This window comes from Garra rufa, chromosome 21, assembly GCF_049309525.1.
Source record: "Garra rufa chromosome 21, GarRuf1.0, whole genome shotgun sequence".
Lineage (NCBI taxonomy): Eukaryota > Metazoa > Chordata > Actinopteri > Cypriniformes > Cyprinidae > Garra > Garra rufa.
In genome coordinates, this window is record NC_133381.1 from 22,221,257 (window position 1) to 22,247,334 (window position 26,078).

The window sequence follows — 26,078 nt, forward strand, 5'->3', positions numbered from 1 at the left end:
ACTCGTTGCGTCTGCATTGTCAGAAAAAAAACGGGTGGAGAAGAAAAGATGCATGTTAATTGCAAAAAAAGTATAATTAAGGTTAAGAATTAGATATGAAACCATCAGGAACCATTTAGTCTCCAGCGCCACCGTTTTCCAGAACTGCAACCTACCTTGAGTCTCCAGAAGTGCAATGTGTCAGGTTCTCAGAGACTTTGCTTGGGCAAAAAATCCTAAAAAATGACCCTCAATTAATAAGAATAACATTCTGAAGTGTTGTGAAATACATGGAAACTGTTTTTTATAGGCTTTATAGACAGATGAGTTGAGAGTGACTCTTGAAGGACCAGCACCACATCCTTTTAGCACTCTTTCAAAAATATATTTTCCAGAATCTGGCAGTAATTTTTAAAAGTTCATTTTGGTCCATCTCTGCAAGACAGACATTTCAGGATAGGAGATAGACTAAACCTGAAGTCCCAAAACTCGAAGTCCTCATAAACTCGAAAGAGTGCTATAAGAAGATGTGGTGCTGGTCCTTCAAGAGTCACTCTCAACTCATCTGTCTATAAAGCCTATAAAAAACAGTCTCCATGTATTTCACAACACAGAATGTTATTCTTATTAATTGAGGGTCATTTTTTAGGATTTTTTGCCCAAGCAAAGTCTCTGAGAACCTGACACATTGCACTTCTGGAGACTCAAGGTAGGTTGCAGTTCTGGAAAACAGTGGCGCTGGAGACTAAATGGTTCCTGATGGTTTCATATCTAATTCTTAACCTTAATTCTTACTTTTTTTGCAATTAACATGCATCTTTTCTTCTCTACCTGCAGACGCAACAAGCGTTTTTCTGTCCAGTGGTCATGTCTTAACTTTGCAAATTCTAGTATTGCATCCTTCTCATGGGCATTTAATGGTTTTTGACTTTTCAGTCTGAGTCAAATCTCTTTTTTGGCTCATTTTATCTGTAAAAGAAAACGCGCCTACTAATTCTGCACACCTGAATATAAGGAGTTTTTCACTTCCAGCCTTCATGGACAATTATATATCACTTATAAATAATTACATATAAAATGAATAGTAGTTATTAAGATTGATGTGGTTTGGAACTGGTCAAATGTGCTTGGAAAAAAAATATATGATCAAAATATCAACGTGCCTAATAATTATGCACATGGTGTATGACCATGGGTCTAAAAATCACACATTTGGATTATAATTAAAAATGAAATCATTTTAAGACCACTTGGGAATTCAGTAAGTTCCCCTAGTCTCCCCGGGCCCCTGGTTGAGAACCACTGACATAAAGATAATACAAAACTGTTGGTCTATTCAAGAACTTTTGCCAGGACCAACGCAGACAGCGGTTCGCCGGTTGCCACGTCACCCTCGCAGTCGTCACTGCATAAACAGTAAAGATGGCGGCCTCCATCCGGGAAAAACAGACAGGTTTGTTCATAAGTTTGAATTTATATCGAAACACTCGGCATTGTTAATATAATTGATATTAGTTATTTTCGCGCGGTTTTTAAAATGTTTTTATTTCAAATACATACAATGATGCCGAATACACAGTAGCTGAAATTGTACAATCCTGTCAGTGTAGCTGAAGATGCTAACCGTGTTGTTCATCTAGCAGCTGGTTTACATCAGATGGATGGACGATTGTCTTGCTTGACTAGATGAAGAGCACTTGTGTTTTGATGACTAACAACCAACATCTCGTTTATGAAATATACAGCTTTCAATATCCCAGAGACCTGTCATATGAAACTCACGATTTGAATTGATATGCTAACTAGAGTCACTAAACGAAAGCTAGCCTATTTTGGTTAATATTTAGTGATACAAAATAGTCTTGTTGATGTTATATTGATGCTGTTTTATGCTGAGCTTATCATTTTTATTTTTCTGTGGCTGACATTGTCGTAAATGGATATTGACAATCGCTGTGCAACTGCTACTGTGAAAAATCATGTTTTGTCTTTATTGATAAGCAATAGATAGTTTGTTGATTAAAAATAGATGTGTGTTTACTGTATAAAATACGTAATTTCAACAAATAAGATAAAAAAAATCTGGTCAAATCCTGCCAACGAATGTAGGCTTCAGTGATTTAAATTGTTTTTATTTTTTTATTTTTTCATTTATAAAATGACTGTTTTATGCACAATGTTTTATGATGCTTCTGTCCTCAGCTGCTCTGAAGCGAATGCTCAACTTCAATGCCCCACCTCTGAAAAACACAGCAGCTGAGCCGGTATGGAAGGTAAGGATACTCAACATACACCTTCCATTATATACCATTTTTTAAAATGTGGTTCAGTGATGCTTTCATAGTTGTAATTTGCATTAACATTTACCTTTTGGTGTTCTTCTTAGGTTCTTATTTACGATCGCTTTGGCCAAGACATTATATCTCCCCTGCTGTCTGTGAAAGAGTTACGGGACATGGGCATCACTCTACACCTGTAAGGACTCCTAAGATTTTATTTATTAAACAAAAAGAAAAAAAAGATTTGATTAGATTGTTTACTTTTTTGTTTGTTTCCTCTAGCTTGTTGCACTCAGATCGCGACCCCATTCCAGATGTTCCTGCCATTTACTTTGTAATGCCCACAGAGGAGAACGTTGACAGGATATGTCAAGTAAGTATGTTCACTAAATAATTGAGTTAGTCCCATTCCAGAACAATTTGTGAAAGTCACACCATTTCCACCAACACCAACTTTTTGAGCAATTTTGGCAAACTTTTTTTTTCTGCGATGTTGCTTGGGCACTTTCTCATTGAGAAATTGGATAATTCAGATCATTTGTGGGCCCTGTGTCTCACCTGGTTGCCTGTTTACGGCAACATTGTTTAAAAAATGTATTATCAGCCTAATAGTTATTTTCACTATCACAGGATCTCCGAAACCAACTATATGAGTCCTACTATTTGAACTTCATCTCCGCAATTTCCAGAAGTAAGTTGGAGGACATAGCAAGTGCTGCTCTAGCAGCTAATGCTGTAAACCTGGTGACCAAAGTAAGTCAGACACATTTGTTCATTGTGAATGTAAATTTCAAATCAGACAAGCTCTATGAATACCTGAAGGAAGGCAAATAACGTACTGCTCATTTTCGTTATACAGTTCAAATATTAGGCTGTTCTGTTCCTCCTCAGGTATTTGATCAGTATTTGAACTTCATCACGCTTGAAGATGATATGTTCATTCTCTGCAATCAAAACAAAGAACACATCTCCTATCATGGTAAGGCGCTAGAATGGCTTGAAGTATTGACTTCATGTTTGTTTCATTTGTAATCTGAGTGTTATTAATGCTACTACTGTTCTGTGCCCACAGCAATTAATAAACCAGATATCATGGACACAGACATGGAGGGCATAATGGACACAATAGTGGATAGTCTCTTCTGCTTTTTTGTCACTCTGGGTAAATAATGACCGAGTTTTGATCCTTCTTGCATATACACTGCTGTTCAGAAGATTTCTAATATGTCTCTTATGCTCACCAAGGCTTTTATTTAATTGAAAATACAGTATTGTGAAATATTATAAAATTTGTAATATATTTTAAAATGTACACTGCCGTTCAAAGGTTTGGGATCAGTAAGACTTGTAATGTTTTTTTTTTTTTTAAGTCTCTTATGCATATAAATGCTGCGTTTATTTGATCAAAAATACAGAAAAACTGTAATAATACGAAATGTTAATTGTTTCTGTTTTAATATACTTTAAAATCAAATTTATTCCTGTGATGCAAAGCTTAATTTTCTTCAGCCATTACTTCAGTCTTTAGTGTCACATGATCCTTCAGAAATCATTTTAATATGCTGATTTGTTATTAGAATTATCAATGTTGGAAACAGTTGTGTTGCCAAATATTTTTTGGAACCTGTGATGCTTTTTTCAGGATTCTCTGATGAATAAAAGGTTTAAAAGAACAGCATTTATTCAAAAATTTTTAACACATCCACAATAAAAGTATTAATTAAAAAAAAAAAAAGAAAGAATAAAACTTTGCTGACCCCAAACCTGTGAATAGTAGTGTATATTGTTAGTAAAGATTTCTATTTTAAATAAATGCTGTTCTTTTTATCTTTTTATTGATCAAAGAATCCTGAAAAGTAGTATCACAGGTTCCAAAAAAAATTTTAAGCAGCACAACTGTTTTCAACATTGATAATAAATCAGCATGTTAGAATGATTTCTGAAGGATCATGTGACTGAAGACTGGAGTAATGATCCTGAAAATTCAGCTTGGCATCAAAGGAATATATTTGATTTTAATGTATATTAAAATAGAAACATGCTATTTTACATGAAATATTTCTCATTATTAATTTTTTTTCTTTCTTTTTTTTTTTGATCAAATAAATGCAGCAAATAAATGAGCATAAGAAACTTCTCTAAAAAAAAAAAACCATACATTTTTTACTAATCCCAAACTTTTAAATGGCAGTTTTTTTTTTTACTGTAATGCAAACTAGTTTTCAGCATTGCTCCGGTCTTCAGTGTCACATGTTCCTTCATAAATCATTCTAATATGCTGATTGGGTGCTCAAGCAACATTTCTCATTTTTATCAATGCTAAAAACAGTTGCTTGATAAATAGAAACTTCAAAAGTACAGCATATATTTGAAATATAAATATTTTGTATGTTTAAATATGTCTTTACATTCACAATTTATCACATTCTTGCTGAATAAAAGGCAACGCTCTTTCATGGTACATGAAGTAACTGTACAAAATTCTAGATTGATGAATACTTGATATTTAACTAAAATTAAAAGCAGGGTTTTTGTAATAGTTTTTTAGATTACAACCATTAGTGTAACTCTCAACTGTCCTAAAGAGCCACTGGGTGGCAGAACCTTTCTAATATTGTTTTGTATATCACTCAACGGATGAAAATATTTAGATAATGTTTAATGATTTCAGTTTGGTCTGTTTACTTATTACATGACTGCTAAAACTGTATATGACAGAAATGTCACAATTCAAATTAAGTGCAATGATCAAGCCTGTATTGTTGTTTTTGAAATGTGATTTTGTGTGTCTTGGGAGCTTGTGAGCAGATATTTAATGCACCCTCCTATTGGCAGTACAGTGAGCTTTCCTGTTATCATAGGTGCTGTCCCAATTATCCGATGTCCAAGAGGGAACGCTGCCGAAATGGTAGCCGTGGTAAGAGACTCACTCATCTGTTTTTTAATGTTTCTCTGATACTTTCTTTATGACCAGTCTGTTTGGTAAAGAGGGTTTTATGACTTCTAGAATCGAGTGTTATAGAATGTATCTGATCATTTGATTATCACCTCAATCCCTACACTAATCTCTGCATTACAGTGCATTTGTACATTTTACAGTCTGTGCACAAGGTGCAAACTGATACTGTAGCTTAATTCACTTTCACTGATAGTACAAAATTCCTCTTTGTTCCGTATGTGGGAATCGGTCCAAACGCAGAGCTTTTAGATGATAAGTTTCAGCAAAGGAATGTCTAACTGTAATATGAGACAAAATTAACACCTGCTGCTCAGTTTATTGGACTAATTTATTTTATACATATTGCTCAACTCGTTTCTACTGGAATATTAGTAATGTTATTTAACTTCTTTTTTTTTCCTCAGAAACTTGACAAGAAACTGAGAGAGAATCTGCGAGACGCTCGTAACAGCCTGTTCACCGGAGACACCATGGGCACTGGCCAGTTCAGGTGGAGCAAAAACACACTCACAGTCTTGCACACCTCCGTACAACTGATTTTCAGAGAATATGTTAAGATATGTAGCATTTTTTTAGGCTATAAATCTTTGAAAGACAGTTAGATAGATAGAAAGATAGTCAAGTGTCTTATACTGGGTCACCTTAAGTAACGTATATAACGTAGAGAAATGTTTTAGTATTGGGCCATTAAAATATCCCTTCTTTCCTTTCATCACTCCCACAGTTTTCAGAGGCCACTGTTTGTTCTTGCCGATCGTAACCTGGATCTAGCGACTCCTCTCCACCACACATGGACGTATCAGGCTCTCATTCATGATGTGCTGGTGAGCAGAACCTAAAATAAACTCGCATGACCCACAATGAATTAATTTCTCCTTTTTTCTATCAGTGTTAATGTAATTTATTTCCCAAAAATGGAAACTGCAAATAGTTCCAAGTTGCGGCATATGGAAAGATGAAGCTATTGCAGTTATCATATGGATGACAAAGGGCTTTCATGAAATGTGGAATGTAGGTGCTGGGTTGCTTTTTGTGCCAGTGATCATTAATCCTTTGGGTGTTTTTTTCACCGTCTCAGAAATGCTTTCGCCTTAATATTGTCTTAATTCCCTGTATGGCAGCTGTACTCTAAGAGATTTTATTTTATATTAGTAAAGCTGGTATATATGATAATTTAGACCCTGTATTGTGTTTTGGTTCAGTTTTGTTGCCTTGCCTAACCAATATAATCTTTATATCAGGACTTCCACCTGAACCGGGTTAGTGTGGAGGAGTCTCAAGGGTCAGAGGCCAGTCCAGCTGGAGCACGGCCCAAAAAGAAAAACAAGAAGAGCTATGATCTCACTGCTGCTGATAAATTTTGGCAGAAACACAAAGGAAGGTAAACATCCACTGTTGGTAAAACTCATGTATCCAAATAAAGATAATTGTTGTGCATTAAGTTGTTTTTAGGTGTACTTCTAGTATTCTGTACAAATCTTTTAAACTGACGACTGTGTAATAAATATGTCTGATGTAACCCTTTATGTCTAATGTAAATTAATATGTCTGATGTTGCTTTCCAAAGACCTCATTCTGTCCTTGTTTTGATTAAATGGATAGTTCACCCAAAAATGAACATTTACTCACCCCCATGTCGTTCCAAACTTGGGTGAATTTTTTTTTTCACCTACACAGTGGAAGTCATTGGGCACCAAACTGGTTTGGTTACAAAAAATTTTTCTGAATGTCATGCATGATTGGAATGACATGGGAGTAAGAGATTACAGAATGTTCAGTATTTCTGTGAACTGTCCCTTTAAGGACATTTAATAAACCAACTGTTCGTTCAAGCGTGTAAATGTTTGATAGGATAACATCCCAAGTTGTCTTAATTCAGTCAAATGTTTTCTCAGTGTTTGTTAATATTTAAGAACGTTTGCTCTCATTTTATATTACTGCAAATTTTTGCAAAAAATCGTCAGTTATGTGTTTTGGAAAATGTTTTAGTTGCGTTCCTGCTTTCAAGACAGTTTATACAGATTTAAAACAGCTTAATGATTTATCTTTAGCCTCTTAAGCATTTAATTAATTTCTGTCCATCGCTTCAGTCCATTTCCTGAGGTTGCAGAAGCTGTGCAAGAGGAACTAGATACATATCGAGCCCAAGAGGATGAGGTTAAACGCCTCAAGAGTATAATGGTAGGTTAATAAAGCTGATGCTAAATTGTATATGATTGAATTGTTGCATGCTGGTTAACACGGATAAATGTTGCTTTCCTCAAAGGGCTTAGAAGGGGAGGATGACGGAGCTATTAGTATGTTGTCAGATAACACTGCCAAACTTACCTCAGCCGTCAGGTAAGAAATTCTTCGTAAAATTGAAGTAATTAAGTATTTTTGTGTGAAGGGACAATATGGTGTATTAAACATGTTAATTATCTACATGCACATTATTAATGATGGATATTTGTTTTCAAATAAATGAATTCCAGAAATCTAATATAAAAGTGTAATATTTTGATAAGTATCTAAATAATTAGTAATAAATATAACATCATAAAATTATAATATATTGCAAAATTTTAAATGTTTAAATATATTAAACATGGATTTTCTTTGCTGACAATAGCAGGTAAAATCATTTTTCATTTGTTGATCTGTCCCATTAAAAATAAAAAACTGTTTTACATCTGTGACCCTGGACCACAAAACTAGTCATAATGACAGTTTTTTTCATTAATAAATAAGCTTTCCAATGATGTATGATTTGTTAGGATATGACAATATTTGGCCGAGATAAAACTATTTGAAAATCAGGAATCTGAGGGTGCAAAAAATCTAAATATTTTTTTTTAAGGAACACTCCACTTTTTTTTGGAAATAGGCTCATTCTCCAACTCATCCCCCAAACGCCCCCCCCCCCCCCCCCCAGTTAATAAGTTGAGTTTTACCTTTTTTGCAATCCATTCAGCCGTTCTCCTGTTCAGGCAATATCAATTTTAGCATAGCTTAGCATAGATCATTGAATCCAATGAGACCAATAGCATCGCATTCAAAAATGACCAACAAGTTTCGATATTTGTCCTGTTTAAAACTTGACTCTTCTGCAGTTATATCGTGTACTAAGACCGGCGGAAAATGTAAAGATGTGATTTTCTAGGCCGATAAGATTAGGAACTACACTCCCATTCCGGCGTAACAGTCAAGGAAGTTTGCTGCTGTAACATGGCTGAAGCAGGCGCAGTAATATCACGCAGCACATGTGCAAATGCTAACCTGGCTGGGAACTATTTTCAGACGCTGCGTGATATTACTCTACCTGCTGCGTCCATATTACGGCAGCAAACTTCCTTGACTATTACAACGGAATGGGAGTGTAGTTGCTAATCTTATCGGCCTAGAAAATCGCAGCTTTACATTTTCCACCGGTCTTAGTACACGATATAACTACAGAAGAGTCAAGTTTTAAATAGGACAAATATCGAAACTCGTTGGTCATTTTTGAACGTGATGCTATTGGTCTAATAGGATTCAATGATCTATGCTAAGCTATGCTAAAAGTGATATCGCCAGAACAGGAGAACGGCTGAATGGATTCAAAAATGGTAAAACTCAACTTATTAACTCGGGGGGAGTTGGAGAATGAGCCTATTTCCCAAAAAAGTGGAGTGTTCCTTTAAAGTTGTCCAAATGAAGTTCTTAGCAATATTACTAATCCAAAATTAATACCATACAGTGTATTGTTGCCTATTGCTACAAATATACCCATGCTACGTACGACTACTTTTGTGGTCCAGGGTCACATATAAATTAGTTATTGTACTCTCAAAGGCCGACCGCTGTAGCCCTGCCTGACCCTATGCGTATAGAGTAGGATAACAACCTGCTCCTCTCTCTAAACAGTTCTCTTCCTGAGCTCCTGGAAAAGAAGAGACTGATTGACCTCCACACCAACGTTGCCACAGCAGTTCTGGACCACATCAAGGTCAGTGCTTCATGAGAAAAATGTTTTTCATCTCTTTTGAGATGAAGTTACATCTTCTCAGCACATTGTATTGTTTCTGTGAGGGTGAGCATATTTTTCCTCTAAATTTGCCTTTCTGTCTTTTTGTAGAGCCGTAAGCTTGATGTGTACTTTGAGTATGAGGAGAAACTTATGAGCAAGTCCACACTTGATAAATCCCTGTTGGACATTATCAGTGATCCTGATGGTGAGTCAGTCACTTCCTTGTGTTAAACATTCAAGGCATTTAGTCTCATTAGTTGCATCTCTAAGCCCTATTTGGAAAGGATCATTGCAACAATGCACTAATTATCTTTCCAAACTTGTAATAAGAAGCACTTATAAACTGCTTTAAAAAACTTTAAAAGCTTCCATTAAAAATGAAAGCATTATGGTTACTCGCCCTTCAATCATCCTAGGTGTATATGACTTCCTTTCATACAAATCCAATCAGAGTTACATTAAAAATTATCCTGGCACTTCCAAGCTTTAGAATGGCATAGGCGGGTGTTTCTCTTCATCAGTCCAAAACAAGTCCAATAAAGCACATCCATCCATAATAAAAAGGGGCTCACACAGCTCCCGGGGGTGAATAAAGGCATCCTGTAGCGAATCAATGCATTTTTATCCAAAAATATGCATATTTAAAACAAGAATCACTTTAATCTATCTTGCGCTCACTGTTATACACGGAAGCAGCTCAAGGCGGATGATGTAGGACGTTGGCGTTGCGCATGTGACTGTGAGTCCCGTGAAAACCAACAATTGTTTACAGGAGCAAAGGAAAACCAGTCTTCTCTTGGTTTATATCGAAATCCTCTGACATTTTCCTTTACAAATTTTAGTTTTGAACTTCTAATTTGTGACCGTTGTTTTGTTTTGATCTTTCCACTGCGCATTCGCATTCGTCACTACTGCGTGACGCATTACGTAATCCTCCTGGAGCTGCTTCCGAGTTTGACCAATTGATGCAAGCTAGATTAAGTGATTCTTACATTTTAAATATGGATATTCTTTGCATCGATTCACTTCAGGAGGCCTTTATTCCCCCCTCTGAGCCATGTGAGGCACTTTTTATTACGGATGGATGCGCTTCATTAGACTTGTTTTGGACTGATGAAGAAAAACACCCGCCTATGCCATTCTAATGCTTGGAAGTGCCAGGATACTTTTAAATATAACTCAGAATGGATTCATCTGAAAGAAGGAAGTCATATACACCCAGGATGCCTGAAGAGTGAGTAAATCATGGGCTAATTAAAATTTTTGGGCGAACTAACCCTTTAAGATATATCAGTCTTGTAATTTTACAGTTTTTATTAATTTCTTAAATGTTAAATTTGATTTATTTTATCCTGATATATTTATATATGATTTATTTAGTAATAATTACTACTATTATTATTTTATAGGCATATTTGATATATAATTTGACCAAAAACAGTTTTTTTTTTACAAACTGCATTTTAAATAGCAATTGCATTTTTTATGAGAAAAATTGTGGTTTGATTTTTTTTTTCCGAATCATGCTGCCCTAGATTAGTGTCTTTTATCTTCTACGCAAATCCCTGATCTTTTATACAAAGCGCACAGTTTAAAAAATCCCATGTGAAGTGCATATAGTGGTACTTTAACATCTGATTGGATGAGACTTGTTTGAAGCAGTTGTAAAATAGCCAAAATATGCGCCTTTGTGACTGCACATCATTTGAATTTTCTGCTACCAGCAGAAGTTTCTACAAACCAATAATAATAATGCTAGGTAATAGTAATAATATTGATGATAATAATAATAGGATCTTTGATTAATTTGTGGCTTGGCGACCATGACAATCTACACATTCTGCCTGACAACACCCCATAATTGTGGCAAAAGCTCTGTAACACTTGGCCTCAAGTGGCTTATTGCTTTAATAAGCCTTGACTCGTCAGCTGCTCTTTGAGCTTGACCGTAATCCAAACACCACTATATCCCTCAAAGCATGGCATACTGCCTTACTGTCATAAAATTTTGTTTTACCAAGAGCAGCCCCATCCTGAGAGATCAAACGAAACTAATTGAATGAGTAACTCATACCCCCTTTCCCCTAACGAGAGCCTATCCCACCCCTCGTCCTCGTCCAGTCATTTTTCCAGCTTAGTGGACTGAAATACATCACATCCCTAGGGGGAAGCGGTCTGCTTTAAAGGCTCTCTGTGATGCTACCACAGGATGAGATTTGTTTTCTCTCCTGCCAGCATTGTGAGGTTTCAAGAGGACACAGTTTCTTGATCTCCACAGGGTCCTCTGTAGGTTCATGGGTTTCTTAAGAGTACACAGGAATGGCCACTAGCTATAATGATAATGATCAGTTATTTTTCAAGTGTTACAGTGCTTTATTGTTCCGATGAGTGCAATGTTTGATTTTCTGATCATGTTTCAGCAATAGCAAGGACAAAAAAAAAAAGAAAACACACTAACAAAGTTGTTCCGGAATTAAACGTGACTTTATGCATTTGCATTATTGGTAGCTGGAACAGCAGAAGATAAGATGAGGCTGTTTCTGATCTACTACATCACTTCCCAGCAGCCCCCATCTGAGGTAAGACCCCACACCACAATCATGAACAAAGAGTATTCATAATATGAATAGTTATCATGGTCATGGTCCTGTAAGAAACTTCAGATCATAGCAACCTTGAAGGAACATTCGGTTTAAATACAAGTTACGTTTAGTAACAACATCTGTGGCGTGATATTGTTTACCACCCAAAAAACTCAAATTGTAGCTTGTTTTCTTTAAAAACAGCAAACATCAAGTTTATGGTGATGATTTTTGGGGGGGATTTTTTTATTTTGAACCATACTATTTTATAAAAGCACTTGCAGTAATTGTTCTGTTAAAGTATCTGTGTTATTTGAGCTGTCATTTCTACAGTATGCTGGATTGTATGAAATTGGATGTAACTTTGCACAGAAAGATGGTATACTTGTGGGTGTACTAGTAAAACGTCACTGCATTGCGTTAACCCATATATTTTTTCTTTTAAAGAAACACCCGGGTGCTTAATATAATATTAATTTGGCTTAAATATAACGTAAATGATATCTCTTACTGAAATATGTAGCAGAAAACCCATAAAAGATTTACGTTATTTACAAAATCCACATCATTTTATACATATTTTGGACTATAGGGGGTGCTTTTATTTTGATGACAAGAAATTGTTGCACTTGCTGAGCTATTCCGAAAATAAAAAAACTGATCCATTGCCATTTTGTGTGGCTTTTTAATGTTTTACTTGTTTGTAATTTATTAAGGCCACTCAGAACACTGACTTGTCGAGAGTTCTAATTAACTAGCAACAGCTTTGACAGAACCCTTTTCTATTCTAACATGATAATGCCTTTGTGTATAAGACAAGGTTCAAAAAGAAATGATTGATTCAGTCAGTGTGGAAGAATTTGACTGGTCTGCAGAAAGCAAAGTCCTAATCCCAGCTAAACATCTCTGGAGTGACTTTAAATGCAGTCTTTGAGCCAAAAACTTATCACCAAACAGCAATGACTTGTAACTATGGGTACACTCGTTTTTGCCACCAGACAAATGGAAATGTGAAATTTTTGTGGTAGTCAACATTATACCCCAAATGCTATTAACTGAGCTTAATTTGTACTTAATGCAGAATATTCCTTTAAGAGTCCTAGATAAATAATCCTAAAATGTAGATTTGAGGTTGACTGCGGTGGGCTACCCTGATGTGCGCTTTCGGTAACACCGCAATTTATTATAATCGGTGGCAAATGCATGGATTTCATTGTTTGTGGACACATGGAGCCAAAAACATTCTGTCCATTCCCTATGAAGCTCGGCCCGGGTTCTTAAACTGTGCTCTCAGACTCTGTCTTCAAAAGCCTTGTTGTTCTTTGGGACACATGCAGCGCAGATTTGAGGAACACTGACACCCTTTGATGCCATGGCCAAGTGTTATTACTCTTGTACATTGATAAAGCAGGATTGTTCAGCTCATGGCAAGATCTCATTTGTGGGATGTTACTTAAACAGCCATACAAATGACATTTTTGAGTTCTCGTGTACACTTCCGAAGAGACCGACCCGTGGGACCAAGCTGGGATGGACAGTGTCCAAGTGACCAGATTTCAACCCTGGAGAAAGCGCACTGGCCTGTGCTGTGGGCAAGGACTGTCATTCTCTATTATGTTTATCAGTGCAGGCTGTAAAAGCTTGGACTTTCCAAAAAAAGAATAGGGTGCTCAGAGTTTGAACTATTTTTCCACGTCTTCTGGTTATCCTTTCTTTCATCTGTGTCCTCCTGAACCAGCGTAGGTTATTGTTGGCTGAGCATCTGCTTAAACGCCAAAAGCAGTCATTTTGTTGTTTGTTTTCTGAGGCTGTAATGAGGTTGGTGACATGAAAACGGCCCTCTCACTCATGTGGTATAGACGACTCTGTCTCAAACAGGAACTGGAGTTTCTTCTTACCCTGATGAATGCTTATGGCTTGTGAGCTATAAGTCATCCTTCATTCTATAAAAACAGATCCTCTTAAACAGTTGAGTGTTGAATAAATAAAGACATTTTGTTCTTTTTAGGCTGATGTAGAACAGTACAAGAAAGCCTTGGTTGATGCAGGCTGCGACTTATCCCCACTTAACTACATTAAGCAGTGGAAGTAAGTTCTGGCCATTGTCAACAAACACACCATAACACACTGTCACATTTGCCTGGTTACTACATTAAATTTGGTAGAAAGATGAGAACAGTAGTGCTACAACTATTATAACCTCTTTTCCAGAGCTTTCACCAAAATGGCTGCAACGCCAGCCAATTACGGGAGCAGTGGAGTCAAACCAATGGGGTATGAAGCTACAGCTAATTTAATTCTCAAAATATGAATCCTTTTGTTGATGCCGTATGTGTTTTGAATGCAATGGCCCGTCTTTTTCAGACTGTTCTCAAGGGTGATGAACACTGGCTCCCAATTTGTGATGGAGGGGGTGAAAAATCTGGTCCTGAAACAGCATGTAAGTATTTATCTGGGCTGTATCTAAGGACCTGGGCTTATTTTACTTAGTAAGCAACCACTCAGGACACTGTAGCAACTGCATATCATTGTGAAAGGCAGAATAGTAATTAATTAAGTAAGAAAGATTAAAAACTCCTGGACAGCCTACCAACCACATAGCAATGAGCTAAAATCATCTAAGAAACCAAAAAATACCAAAAATAACACCCTAGCAATCGCAATTTACTACAAAAAGCACCCATATCAAATTATACTTTAGTTTCAGTGTAAACTCCTATTATACAACTGTGCACACAGATGCTTAACACATGCACACTAGACAGTTGCATCCTTGTCTAGTGTTTCTCTTCGTAAGTTATGGCTGACTAAATGTCTTTCTACTTTAAAATTAAGTTGAAGGTATCTCTTTTCACCCTCACACAAACATTTGTCAACCCCACAAGCATTTGTCTGTTGTTGTTGCCGTTACTTGGTATTGATATTGCGTTACTTGTGGCTTTTGTTTGATAAATTGCTTGTGATGTTCCTTATTTTGAAGTTTCTTTGGATTAAAGGCATCTGTTGAATGTCACTTTTTTTGGGTTTATTATGATTCTTAATTGTTTCTCTTATAGAACTTGCCAGTTACTCGCATCTTGGACAACTTGATGGAAATGAAGTCAAACCCGGTGAGCACCCTTGTCTGTTTCTGCCTTCCCTCACATCCTTTTGTCTTCCCATGTTTTGCTGATATACACTGCTGTTCAACAGTTTAGGATAAGTACGATTTGTAATGTGTTTTTTTTTTTAAAGAATTCACTTAAGCTCATCAAGGCTGCATTTACTTTTCAGAAATAACAGTAATATTGTAAAATAATATTACAGTTTAAAATAATGGTTTTCTTTTTTTAATATATTTTAAAATAATTTATTCCTGTGATGCAAAGCTGAATTTTCATTAGCCTTCAGTGTCACACAATCCTTCAAAAATCTTTCTAAAATGCTGATTTAATATTTTTATTATCAATATTGGAAACAGTTGTGCTGCTTAATTTTTTTAGAACCTGTGGTTCTTTTTTCAGGATTCTTTGATGAATAAAAAGTGAGAAAGAACAGCATTTATTCAAAATATAAATCTTTTCTAACAATAAAAGTCTTTGCTATCACTTTTTATTCATCTAACACATCCTTAGTGAATAAAAATAATAACTTTTTTTAAATAAATAAAGAATACGAATTTACTGACCACAAACTTTTAAATAGGTAGTTTATATTGTTACAAAAGATTTCTATTTAAAAAAAAATGCTGTTCTTTCTAACTTTTTATTTATTAAAGAATCACAAAAAAAGAAGCTCAGGTTCCAAAAAAATATTAAGCAGCACAACTGTTTTCAACATTGATAATAAATCAGCATATAAGAATGATTTCTGAAGGATCATGTGACAATGAAGACTAAAGTAATGATGCTGAAAATTCAGCTTTGCGTCACAGGAATAAATTACATTTTAAAATATATTCACTTAGAAAACAGTTATTTTACATTGAAATAATATTTCAATTCACAATATTACATTTTTCTGGATTTTTGAACAAATAAATGCAGCCTTGATAGGTGTAAGAAACTTCTTTAAAACATTAAAATTCTTACTGATCCAAAACTTTTGAAAAGCAGTATATTAGTCAGAAACTCGTAGGGTAATTAAGAATAATTTTGATTGTTAAAAGTCTAAAAGTCTAAATCCAAAAATGTCTCCAAAATTGTGCACATGGTATTGTGTATTGCCATGGCTGACTGCTTTACCTCCCACTGCGGATTAATGTGTATGACACTGCTGCGCTATGGGACACTGAATTCGTCCTGAATGGGGCACTGAAGAGGCACTTTGAGTGTGCCGAGACCTCAATCCAGGCAATCTGAGCTGCATGGTTAATGCGACTGTCTCAGCCGGGGGAACACCTGTGGAGAGAGAGAGGGAGAGGGTTTCTAGTGAGTGAACCAGAAACACAATGTATTAAGTTTCTAGGGCTGAGGGATTTGGAAGCAGGCCATTTGGGCTTTTCACCTTTGTGTGGCGGAACAAAGGTGCAAACCCCTCATGTGTGCAGCACTAGGGGACGTCTCTACAGCATTCGAAGCTGTCGATAATGGGATTGTGTTCTGCTACGAATGTCTGTAGATGAAGCATCAGGTATTTGAACGCATTGTTATCATTGGATAGCCTTGAAGGAAAAATCTGCTTTGAAATCAACTAACTGCCGAGGCGGTGCGGGGGAATGATTGATGCTGATTTTTTATAAATGTGGAATTACCACAGAAGAGATGATGTGGCAACCCTCGTAATATGACTTCTAGGACTCCTCTCTATTTAGACATCTTAAATTCTCCCCAGACACACTTCCAAGAACTGTCCCAACGCATTTTAAATATAAAGCGCTGTAATGGAGACAGCTTGCTGACATATTTGCTCTCGCAAACATTCGTTTGTATAACAGCGGCCTGTTAGCTTCCCCTTCACGTTCCTTGACATAAAGACCTTATTTCCTTCTGAAACACCCTCAGGGTCCCCTCTGATCTTCTCGCTCTCAAAAGCTGGGGTGGACAGATTGCCGTATCCTGTTACCGACTGGAAATGCTTCCCCTTCGCTGCCCATAAACTTGAATTGAACATAACCGTATTATCATTTTCTCAGCTACTGGAATTTCAGTGCCCTGCACAATACGGCTGTTGTTGAGGAAGTTGGGCGGCTGAGCGCTACAGAATCTCCTGCCTCCGCTGCTCGTCAGATAGTCCTCGCAGATGGGCCTGTGCGACAAGGCTGCAATAGTGTGTTCTGTGCTCACTATTAATGTTGAGCTTCGCTACCCGACGAGGGTAAACCGATATCAGAAAAATCTGGAGCATTTCACCATTTGGAAGTGCAGTGAGGCTCTTCTTTCAGTGAGCTGACGGCAAAGTATTTCTTCCCAGAATGAAGTATGCACCAGAGCGCCAGGTCGGGCTGACTGAGGTCTCGTGGGGGAAGAGACGGGCTTGGCCCATCCGATACGGAGGATGAGGAAGTAGGAGGCCATTGGCCTCCGCCTCAGAGATAGCTCTCCTCAATTTGTGCCGAGACTCTTCAAAGCAGAGATGATAATCTTGCTTTTTGAGTCCTACTGGAGGACATTTTACTGTTTGAGGCTTTATGAACCTTCTCAGACGAATGGTTGCTGGGAAGCATTAGATCTTGATAAGCATTTAATGTAGATAGATGAGGTGGTTTTTAGGAGATGGTGATGTGGGGAGGGTGCGCTGTGTGTTATTTCATCCTTAATTTACTTACGCGCTCTGTAATCCCTAATGTTATGTGTTGTGATTTTTGCAGGAGACGGATGACTACAGATACTTTGATCCCAAGATGCTTCGCGGAAGCGAGAGGTAGGACACCGAGGACGAAGACTAGGCTCCTTATATTTTCAAATGATACATCTCTGTGTTTGACTTGGTCCCACTGTATTCAAATATTATGTTAAAGGCATTTGATCCATGGAGGAATTCGAAATCGCTTGTGTCTTTATTACATACACATAAGGCAGTATTGAAGTTAGGTAAATAACGGATCTGCACATCCGTGCCAAAGCTGTAACTTTCCACTGAAAATATTTAGAATATAAGAAGATCTGTCGTTTCTTTTCCACAACTATTAGCTATTTTCACTCTCTGCCAGTGATGATGAATTAATCCTTACTGTTTAACTCCCTCAGCTCCATTCCAAGGAACAAGAACCCCTTTCAAGAGGTGAGTATCAAAAGCAATGCGGATATCTGATGGTTGTGAATTTGCACCGTGTGGATGTTGATACGGTATCTTCACGGTTTGGCGCCCATGCACTGTAACCTGGCAGGGTTAGTCTGTAACACAGATAGCCTTTATTTCCTAGTGGAGATTAGGCCTTGCTGCTGACAAAGTGAGCTGGAAGCCTAGTGTGTCTGTGCTCACGTCTGTAGGACAGCCGTTGTGAAATATGACAAGGTTTTATTTAATAGTGACTATTGAGCTTGAACAGCTGATGACAGATTCTCATTTCACAGGCCATCGTCTTTGTTGTTGGTGGGGGCAATTACATAGAGTATCAAAATCTTGTTGACTACACAAAGGTATGGCTGCACACATTTTGATACTACAAGAACTTTGCTTATGAAGATGAGCGTAATGATTTCCTTCTCTACAGGCCAGGCAAGGGAAGCGGATTCTTTACGGCTGTAGTGAGCTTTTCAATGCAGGCCAGTTCATGAAACAGGTATGATCACTTTCCTTACTGCATATACAGTGACAGTCAAAAGTTTACATACACCTTGCAAAATAAGAGGGATCATACAAAATGAATGTTGTTTTTTATTTAGTTCTGACCTGAATAAGATATTTCACATAAGAGGTTTACATGTAGTCCGCAAGAGAAAATAATAGTTGAATTTATGAAAATAACCCTGTTCAAAAGTTTACATACACTTGACTCTTAATACTGTGTTGTTACCTGAATGATCCACAGCTGTGTTTTTTGTTTAGTGATAGTTGTTCACAAATCTGTTTGTCCTGAACAGTTAAACTGCCTGCTGTTCTTCAGAAAAATCTTTTAGGTCCCACAAATTCTTTGGTTTTTCAGTATTTTTGTGTATTTAAACCATTTCCAACAATGACTGATTTTGAGATCCATCTTTTCACACTGAGGACAACTGAGGGACTCAGCAACTATTACTATTATTATGTGCAACTATACTTACATGTTCCCCAGAAGACAAAATAAGTTAAATTTACCCTGATCTTCAAATTAATTAATTACTTTACTCAATCTAAATTACTCTTAATGCATTGTTTTTTTTCTTTTCTTCTGATTCATCAGTGAATGTTTGAACATGAACATGTAATAGTTTCATATGAGTCCCTCAGTATGAAAAGATAGATCCTAAAATCTTTCAGTCATTGTTGGAAAGGGTTCAAATACACAAAAATGATGAAAAACCAAAGAATTTGTGGGAGCTGACGAATTTTTTCTGAAGATCAGCGGGACAAACAAAGGACTCATTAACAATAATAATAAGTTTAAATAGGATTTCAGTAAGTTGGCTTTCCCAAGCCAACTTAATTATCACTAAACTAAAAAAACACAGCTGTGGATCATTCAGTTAAGAACACAGTATTAAGAATTAAGTGTATGTAAACTTTTGAACGGGGTAATTTTTATAAATTCCACTATTATTTGTTATTTTGGACTATATGTAAACGTATTTTATGTGAAATATCTTCTTTAGGTCAGTACTAAATAAAAAACAACATGCATTTTGTATGATCCCTCTTATTTTGGTAAAATAATTAAAATGTTTGCAGATTCCGCAAGGTGTATGTAAACTTTTGACTTCAACTGTACCTATAGGAAGTGTATGTTAAAAAAAAAGCACTTTCAAAATGTCAGTCACTCGATTTGCATCACACTTCAGATAAAAGTGCAAATTCATCAGCACATGATTATATACAAGGACAGAATTCACTAAAAAATCAGATGCTTCGCAATCCATTGCTCTAAAAACCAACCGATTATCCTTGAGTTGGAAGAAAATAACCCTGCTTTGAGTGTCTTGGAATGCTTTTTGCTGCTTGAAGCAAACCTATGTTGTACTTTGTCTCAACAAAGTTGACATCAAGTCATAACGAGCCTTTCCCTCTGTAAATATTTTTTAAACATTTTACCTAGTTTTATTTCCACATCAATTTCTTTTACCCCTTTGCTCTAAGTGAAAAAGTTGAATGTATCTCGCTTCTCCCAATTTTTCCTGTGATCCTGAACTTATATGACACTGTGTGGTCCTGAGCAATTTTTCAGTAGTAATCCTACTTTTGTTTAAATGTTGATGTGATTATGCAGTATCAGAGCGGTTAAGACTAAACCCATTAATTTCTCCACAGCTCTCCCAGCTTGGTCAGAAATAGGAGGAGCGATGAAGTCCAATGATCTACGCTTCTCAAAACTGGAATCAAGATCCCTTCAGTTGTACTCTATTAAAACCCCTCTAACTTCAGAATCACTCATATTCCATGTACTTTATACTGTTTTCCTATACTATTTAATTCAATACTAATGGTTCCCGACAATAAAGTCTTACGCACCAATCACATTTTGTTTTCTTTCTTTGAGTCTACTGTGAGTGGGTCATCAGCATAGATTTAGACATCTTATGCCTCACCAGGGGCTTATTGACGTCGGGTGAGTTCAACAGCAGAGGTAAATGCCTTAAGTGGTTTGGTGACCGACAAGAACTGTCCCAAAAATCTCAGTCTCTAAAGTCTTTAACAAGATCAGGAGATTACACCTTGTCTTGATCAACACTGGAGCTTTGTTACAGTTCAGATGTTTGCTCAAGTGTAGATCGGTCTATTCGGTCTAGTCTGCTAGATCTTCCACCAATGAAGAAAGCAAGATTGTGAAAAGCCTAGCAAACGTCACCCTGAGATGAGTCCAACCTAAAGATTTTCACTGAAGATGGATGTCCACAGTGTTCTTCCCTCAAATGTCACAGTCTACCGAGTGTCGGATGGAGGAGAAACAGCTATCGGTGTCTACTTGGTGTTACTAGGTACGTTACTGTGATTTGTTTCTTCTTGAGCTTTGCTACATTGGAAGATGTCATGTGAGAAGAAAGAATTGATCATTTTTATAATTCTGTTTTGATAGGATGGCTTTCTTGGATTGGAAATGGAGTTGTAATATTACTTTTAACCAAGCAAAGAAAGTCTCTCGAACCACAAGATTTCTTGACTCTCAACCTTGCCATTTCTGACGCCAGCATTGCTATTTTTGGGTATTCTCGAGGAATCCTTGAAGTTTTTGATGTGCTCAGAGATGAAGGCTATCTTATAAGGACTTTTTGGACTTGCAAGGTAAGATGGTAGAAAGTCAAACAGGTTTAGAATTAAATGAGGGTGAGTAAGTGATAAAAGTATTTTATTTTGATTCATCCTCCAGATGAATTCAATTACAAAGATCAAATGATCCAGTGCCTTTAAGTATGATCCCCTTTAGTTCACTTCACTTGCTCTTAGAGAACATCACGCATTATCTGGTATGAGAGGTCCATCATTGTGTTTCCCTCTGCAGTCTGACAGGTGGTGTTATGAGGCAGGAGGGGCTGAAGAGATGAATTATTTGTAGTTGTTCCAAGTACACGGGCATGTGTCCTTTTATCCCCTAATCTTGCTGGCTTGTTCCCCAGGGCCTGGTTAGTGGGTGATGAGACAAGTCAGAGTGATTACTGCCTCAGGTTTGCAGAGAATGCCAGACCTGCTTGCAATGTATAAGATGTTGTGTTTTGGCCAGGTGGACGGATTCCTAATACTGCTCTTCGGACTCATCAGCATCAACACACTGACAGCCATCAGTGTCATCCGCTACATCAAAGGTTGCCAGCCTCAGCATGGTATGCTCCGTCTTGGCTAAACCCACTGGGTTATTATACCTTTGTATAGCGGGTACCCAAATTTGGTCCAGGTGCTCAAGCTCATGCATTGAAAGCTGCTCTGCAATTACATATGCAAAATAATTTTTCCCTCACATTTTTTATAGTTTTGTGTGGTTCCAACAGACTATTGGTGTATGAATTAGCCACATACATTGCACTTAGAACAGGGGTGTCTTAATTCGGTCCTGGAGGGCCATTGTCCTGCAGAGTTTAGCTCCAACTCTAAATAAACACACCTAGCTAATCAAGGTCTTACTAGGCATATTAGAAACTTCCAGGCAGATGTGTGTTGAGGCAAGTTGGAGCTAACCTCTGCAGGACACTGGCCTTCCAGGATGAAGTTTAGAGACTTAGAGAGTTTAGGGAAGGGTGCCACATAATTACCAAATTCTAGAACAGGGTTGCTAGGGGGTCTACAGAGAAATTGAGTGGGACGGTAGGGAGGGCCCAAGCACCGAAGGTGTTTAGGCACCTATTGTATTCGTTCATTTTTTAAATGTTTTTCTTCTTCTTCCACTCTGGGTGCGTCTATGGCAGCCCATATAATTGATTGCAGGAAAGTAAAATTTGGCACACAGATAGAGGATAGTCTCTGTATTAACCATAGCAAATTTAGAGTCTCTAACTCAAACTTTGCTTTCAAATTTCTGCTAATAATTTTTGAACCATAACGTCTAGAAGCAAAAATTTTTCCTCCATTTTCTTGTCAATTGCAAATCAAAATTCTAATTTGTATTGCTCAAGATTTTTTGCAATTTAGAATTTAGAACTCATCCTAGACAGTTTGTCCAATTTTCACCAAAATTGGCTCAGATCATCTTTAGACAATGCTGGCCAAAGTTTATCAAAAGTTTTTTGTAATGCCAAACCGTTCTCTTATAGCGTGTTAACGAATTTGACGAAATGCGTGCAAAAATAGGCATGAGGCATTGTCTGTGCATGGCTTAAATGGATTCAGACCCAACTTGGTACATGTTACACTAAGCATGACCTGAGTGCACATGAGTCGTTTTGGCACAGTGCCACCTACTGGTCAAATGTTTTGCAAATGTAATACTATAAGTTCAATTTTGCTTTCTAAAGACTGATGTTATTAATAATTTACTAATAATTGAATTTGTTTAAAATAATAAAAAGTCGATAACCTGGGTCCATTTACACAGTCAAAAGCCGTCGAACAGTAAGATTTTAATGAAGTCTCTTCTGCTCACCAAGCCTGCGTTTATTTGATCCAAAGTACAGCAAAAACAGTACAATTTTAAAATATTACTATTTAAAATAACTGTTTTCTCTTTTAATATATTTTAAAATGTTAATTATTTGTGTGATTTCAAAGCTGAATTTTTAGCATCATTACTCCAGTCACATTATCCTTCAGAAATAATTCTAATATTTTGATTTGCTTGTTAAAACACACTATTATTATTATTATTATTATTATTATTATTATTATTATTATTATTATTATGTTAAAAACGGCTGAGTAGAATTTTTTCAGGTTTCTTTGATGAATAGAAAGTTCAGAAGAACAGCATTTCTCTGAAATAGAAATCTTTTGTAACATTATAAATGTCTTTATCAGCCCTTTTGATAAAATTAAAGCATCCTTGCTAAATAAAAGTATTAATTTCTATAATTTTTTTCCAAATCCTTTCAAAAACTTTTGACTGGTAGTGTAGTAATCCATATTAAGTAATCAACAAAATAAAAAAATAAAATAAAAAAAAATGTATTAAAACTTCTCACACGGTATAAGTAGATCTTAGTTCATAAAAATGTATAGCTGCGTTTATATTTTAGGAAAGGGGTCTCTCACAAAAGACCCCTTATTTGGGCGCCCTTGGCATTTAAATTGTTTGAAACACAGTATGATCTGCAGTAGGACACAGTGGTCTGACCCTAACAGATTTGAAAACCAGGAAATCCTGTTCGTTTCGTCTTTCGCTGAACAATAAATGGTTGAACCAGATTCTTCCAAGACCTGAAATCCTATAATGTTAAGTTTTTGATAAATCTAGAACTATGTTGTTTTTGCTTTTTTTAGAAGCTCTTTAGTCTTGGCTGCACAAATATTAGATAAATCAGCATGATTACGCTATGACGACTGTGCTGATGCGAGTGTTTCTGCCATGTCCTTCAGCTTATCACGTCAACAAGCGTAATATCTGCTTGGTCATAGCAGCGGTCTGGCTGTGCTCTCTGTTCTGGGCTGCAGCTCCACTGCTGGGCTGGGGCAGTTACAGAGGTAGGATTGAAACAAGGACATTCATCATTTTTAGAAATTGAAATTGTGTTGAAATGGAAAATTACTGATTTTTTATTTCTTCTGTAGCTCGTGGGTATGGGACGTGTGAAATCGACTGGACACAAGCGCTGTACTCTGTTCCAGTCAAGCTCTACGTCATCAGCATTTTCTTCTTCAACTTCTTTGTGCCACTATTTGTTATAGTCTTTACATACGTCTCCATTATCCGAAGGGTCAACTCCAGCCACAAGTCCAGTCGGGGAGGAGATATCAGCGAAAGGCAGAGAAAAATTGAACGCAGCATCACACGGGTACAACCATAAAACAACCATAACGCCACATAAATTCTCATTAAACGTCAAACCAAAAGACGTACGCATTGATGTACGTGTCATACTGTGTTTCTCTCTCCAGGTCTCCCTCATTGTGTGTGCGGCCTTCCTCTTGGCCTGGTCCCCGTATGCAGTCATTTCCATGTGGTCCGCCTGGGGTTACCAAATACCTCAACTCAACAGCATTCTGGCCAGCCTTTTCGCCAAGTCAGCGAGTTTCTACAATCCGTTTATCTACATTGGCATGAGCTCTAAGTTCCGGAAGGACCTACAGGCTCTATTCTACTGCCTCAGACCCACATCAGTGCACAGGCACACCCCTTCTGTGCCATTGGCCTGGCCTGCTGATGTGCAGCTCGACGTTGATGGCTTTAAGGAGAATGATGAGCCGGTGGACCATAATGCAAGTGAAAATATCCAGGAGGGAAATGCAGAGAGCCCTCCTGAATCAGAACACCAGGACAGGCCCTTACCAGAGTCAGGCAAGAGTGTCAGTCCTCATGGATTATTGAGAAAATCAAGCTACTCCGGAAGACTTTAGCTGTCTTTTGTGGTAGTTTATGTCCTCTGATTGTTTCTATAAAATGATGAGAATAATATTAGGACATTCACTCTCTATTATCTATTATAATTAATGAGTGACGTTGTCTACAAATGCTTCATGTTGAACGTGAGGTCATTGTGTGAATCCAATAAAGTTTGGGTTAAAGGTTTTATGTCGCTTAATCTCTGTCTCTCAGGCTCGTAAACTGTTGACGCATTTAATGGCACGTCTGTATTATATTCTCACCAGTTTAGGGTTGTGAGAGATCCTTTTCCTGTCCCAGTACATCAAACACAATCTCGAATTAAGATAAATAATGATATTAAGGAAGGAACAAATAATTTATAAAAGTGGAAAGGCCAAAATAAATTGATGCACTACCTAAGAGGGAAAGAATGTAGCTTTTAACTAATAAGCAAGTAAACAGCTCTCTTGCTAATCAAAAGCAGGATGAAATAAATAAAAGAAAGACAAACTGCAAAAACAATAACACTGACTTCCAGATAGCTTTCCTAATATTACCTTCAAAAGTATTTAAGAAAATACATATGTAAAAAGATAAATATCTCCCAAAGCACGAGCCAGTGTTATATTAATATTATTGAATGGACTATTTTAACAATGTCCTTACTTCCTTTCTGGATCTTGAACATGTCAGTTGTGTTGCTGTCTATGCAGGGTCAGAAAGCTCTCGGATTTCATCAAAACTATCTTCATTTGTGTTCTGAAGATGAACGAAGGTCTTACGAGTTTGGAACAACATGATGGTGAGTAATTAATTACTAATTAATTTTCCTTTTTGGATAAACTGTTTCTTTAAGCTCACTATAATCAGCAAAGCAGCTGCAGGAATCCTGGTGAGAACCTATAGGATGGCCTGGAGAAACCAGAGGAGAAGGATTCACAAATTGATCCTGCTGACTGCAGAGTAAGAATCTTCTGTCTGTCCTCAGCCGAGTCCCTGTTTGACCAGACTGTAATGTCAGGACTGAGTACAAATTACTCAAGCGCAGAACGAACAGAACAGTCATGTAATGGTGCTTTATTTACATTATCCAGGCACATAATTCAAAAGCAGCAGGCGTGCTCGTAGTCAGAGGAACAGTGAAGCTTTGAGTCCAAACAGAGCAGCAGGAACAGTCAAACAATCCAGAGTCATAATTCCAAGAACAGACGCAGTCAGTAACTGCTTTCAGAACAAACAGATTAACAGCAAACAAATCTGACCTCATAGGTTACAAAAGAATTATAACCTG

At 37.1% G+C, this 26,078-nt stretch overlaps 2 protein-coding genes across 2 annotated transcripts; both read left to right on the plus strand.

The window, feature by feature from the left end:
- The first annotated feature begins 1,365 nt into the window (after positions 1 to 1,365).
- Positions 1,366 to 20,360, plus strand: scfd1 (sec1 family domain containing 1). Its single transcript, XM_073827195.1, has 25 exons — positions 1,366 to 1,432; positions 2,182 to 2,252; positions 2,366 to 2,454; positions 2,541 to 2,631; positions 2,889 to 3,011; positions 3,150 to 3,237; positions 3,331 to 3,420; positions 5,120 to 5,175; positions 5,622 to 5,707; positions 5,942 to 6,041; positions 6,459 to 6,598; positions 7,308 to 7,398; positions 7,484 to 7,557; positions 9,103 to 9,184; positions 9,314 to 9,410; positions 11,714 to 11,784; positions 13,796 to 13,875; positions 13,999 to 14,061; positions 14,152 to 14,227; positions 14,844 to 14,897; positions 17,576 to 17,628; positions 17,955 to 17,988; positions 18,282 to 18,347; positions 18,422 to 18,490; positions 20,152 to 20,360. The coding sequence occupies exons 1-25, from the start codon at positions 1,402 to 1,404 to the stop codon at positions 20,173 to 20,175; spliced, it is 1,899 nt and encodes a 632-aa protein (XP_073683296.1). The 5' UTR covers positions 1,366 to 1,401; the 3' UTR covers positions 20,176 to 20,360.
- A 115-nt stretch (positions 20,361 to 20,475) lies between these two features.
- opn6b (opsin 6, group member b) lies at positions 20,476 to 24,992 on the plus strand. Its single transcript, XM_073827196.1, has 6 exons — positions 20,476 to 20,819; positions 20,918 to 21,123; positions 21,560 to 21,659; positions 23,842 to 23,946; positions 24,034 to 24,257; positions 24,361 to 24,992. Exons 1-6 carry the CDS (start codon positions 20,726 to 20,728, stop codon positions 24,817 to 24,819), a joined length of 1,188 nt encoding a protein of 395 aa, XP_073683297.1. The 5' UTR covers positions 20,476 to 20,725; the 3' UTR covers positions 24,820 to 24,992.
- The last annotated feature ends 1,086 nt before the right edge of the window (positions 24,993 to 26,078 follow it).

What these genes read in the sequence shown, in the direction of transcription:
- scfd1 (XM_073827195.1), top strand. Translation starts at nt 1,402, where the DNA reads ATGGCGGCCTCCATCCGGGAAAAACAGACAG. An exon ending in TGGCAGAAACACAAAGGAAG is followed by an intron (nt 6,599 to 7,307) that starts GTAAACATCCAC and finishes CCATCGCTTCAG; the next exon opens with TCCATTTCCTGAGGTTGCAG. An exon ending in CATTATCAGTGATCCTGATG is followed by an intron (nt 9,411 to 11,713) that starts GTGAGTCAGTCA and finishes CATTATTGGTAG; the next exon opens with CTGGAACAGCAGAAGATAAG.
- opn6b (XM_073827196.1), top strand. Translation starts at nt 20,726, where the DNA reads ATGGATGTCCACAGTGTTCTTCCCTCAAATGTCACAGTCTACCGAGTG. An exon ending in AGGTTGCCAGCCTCAGCATG is followed by an intron (nt 21,660 to 23,841) that starts GTATGCTCCGTC and finishes CATGTCCTTCAG; the next exon opens with CTTATCACGTCAACAAGCGT. An exon ending in TTGAACGCAGCATCACACGG is followed by an intron (nt 24,258 to 24,360) that starts GTACAACCATAA and finishes TTCTCTCTCCAG; the next exon opens with GTCTCCCTCATTGTGTGTGC.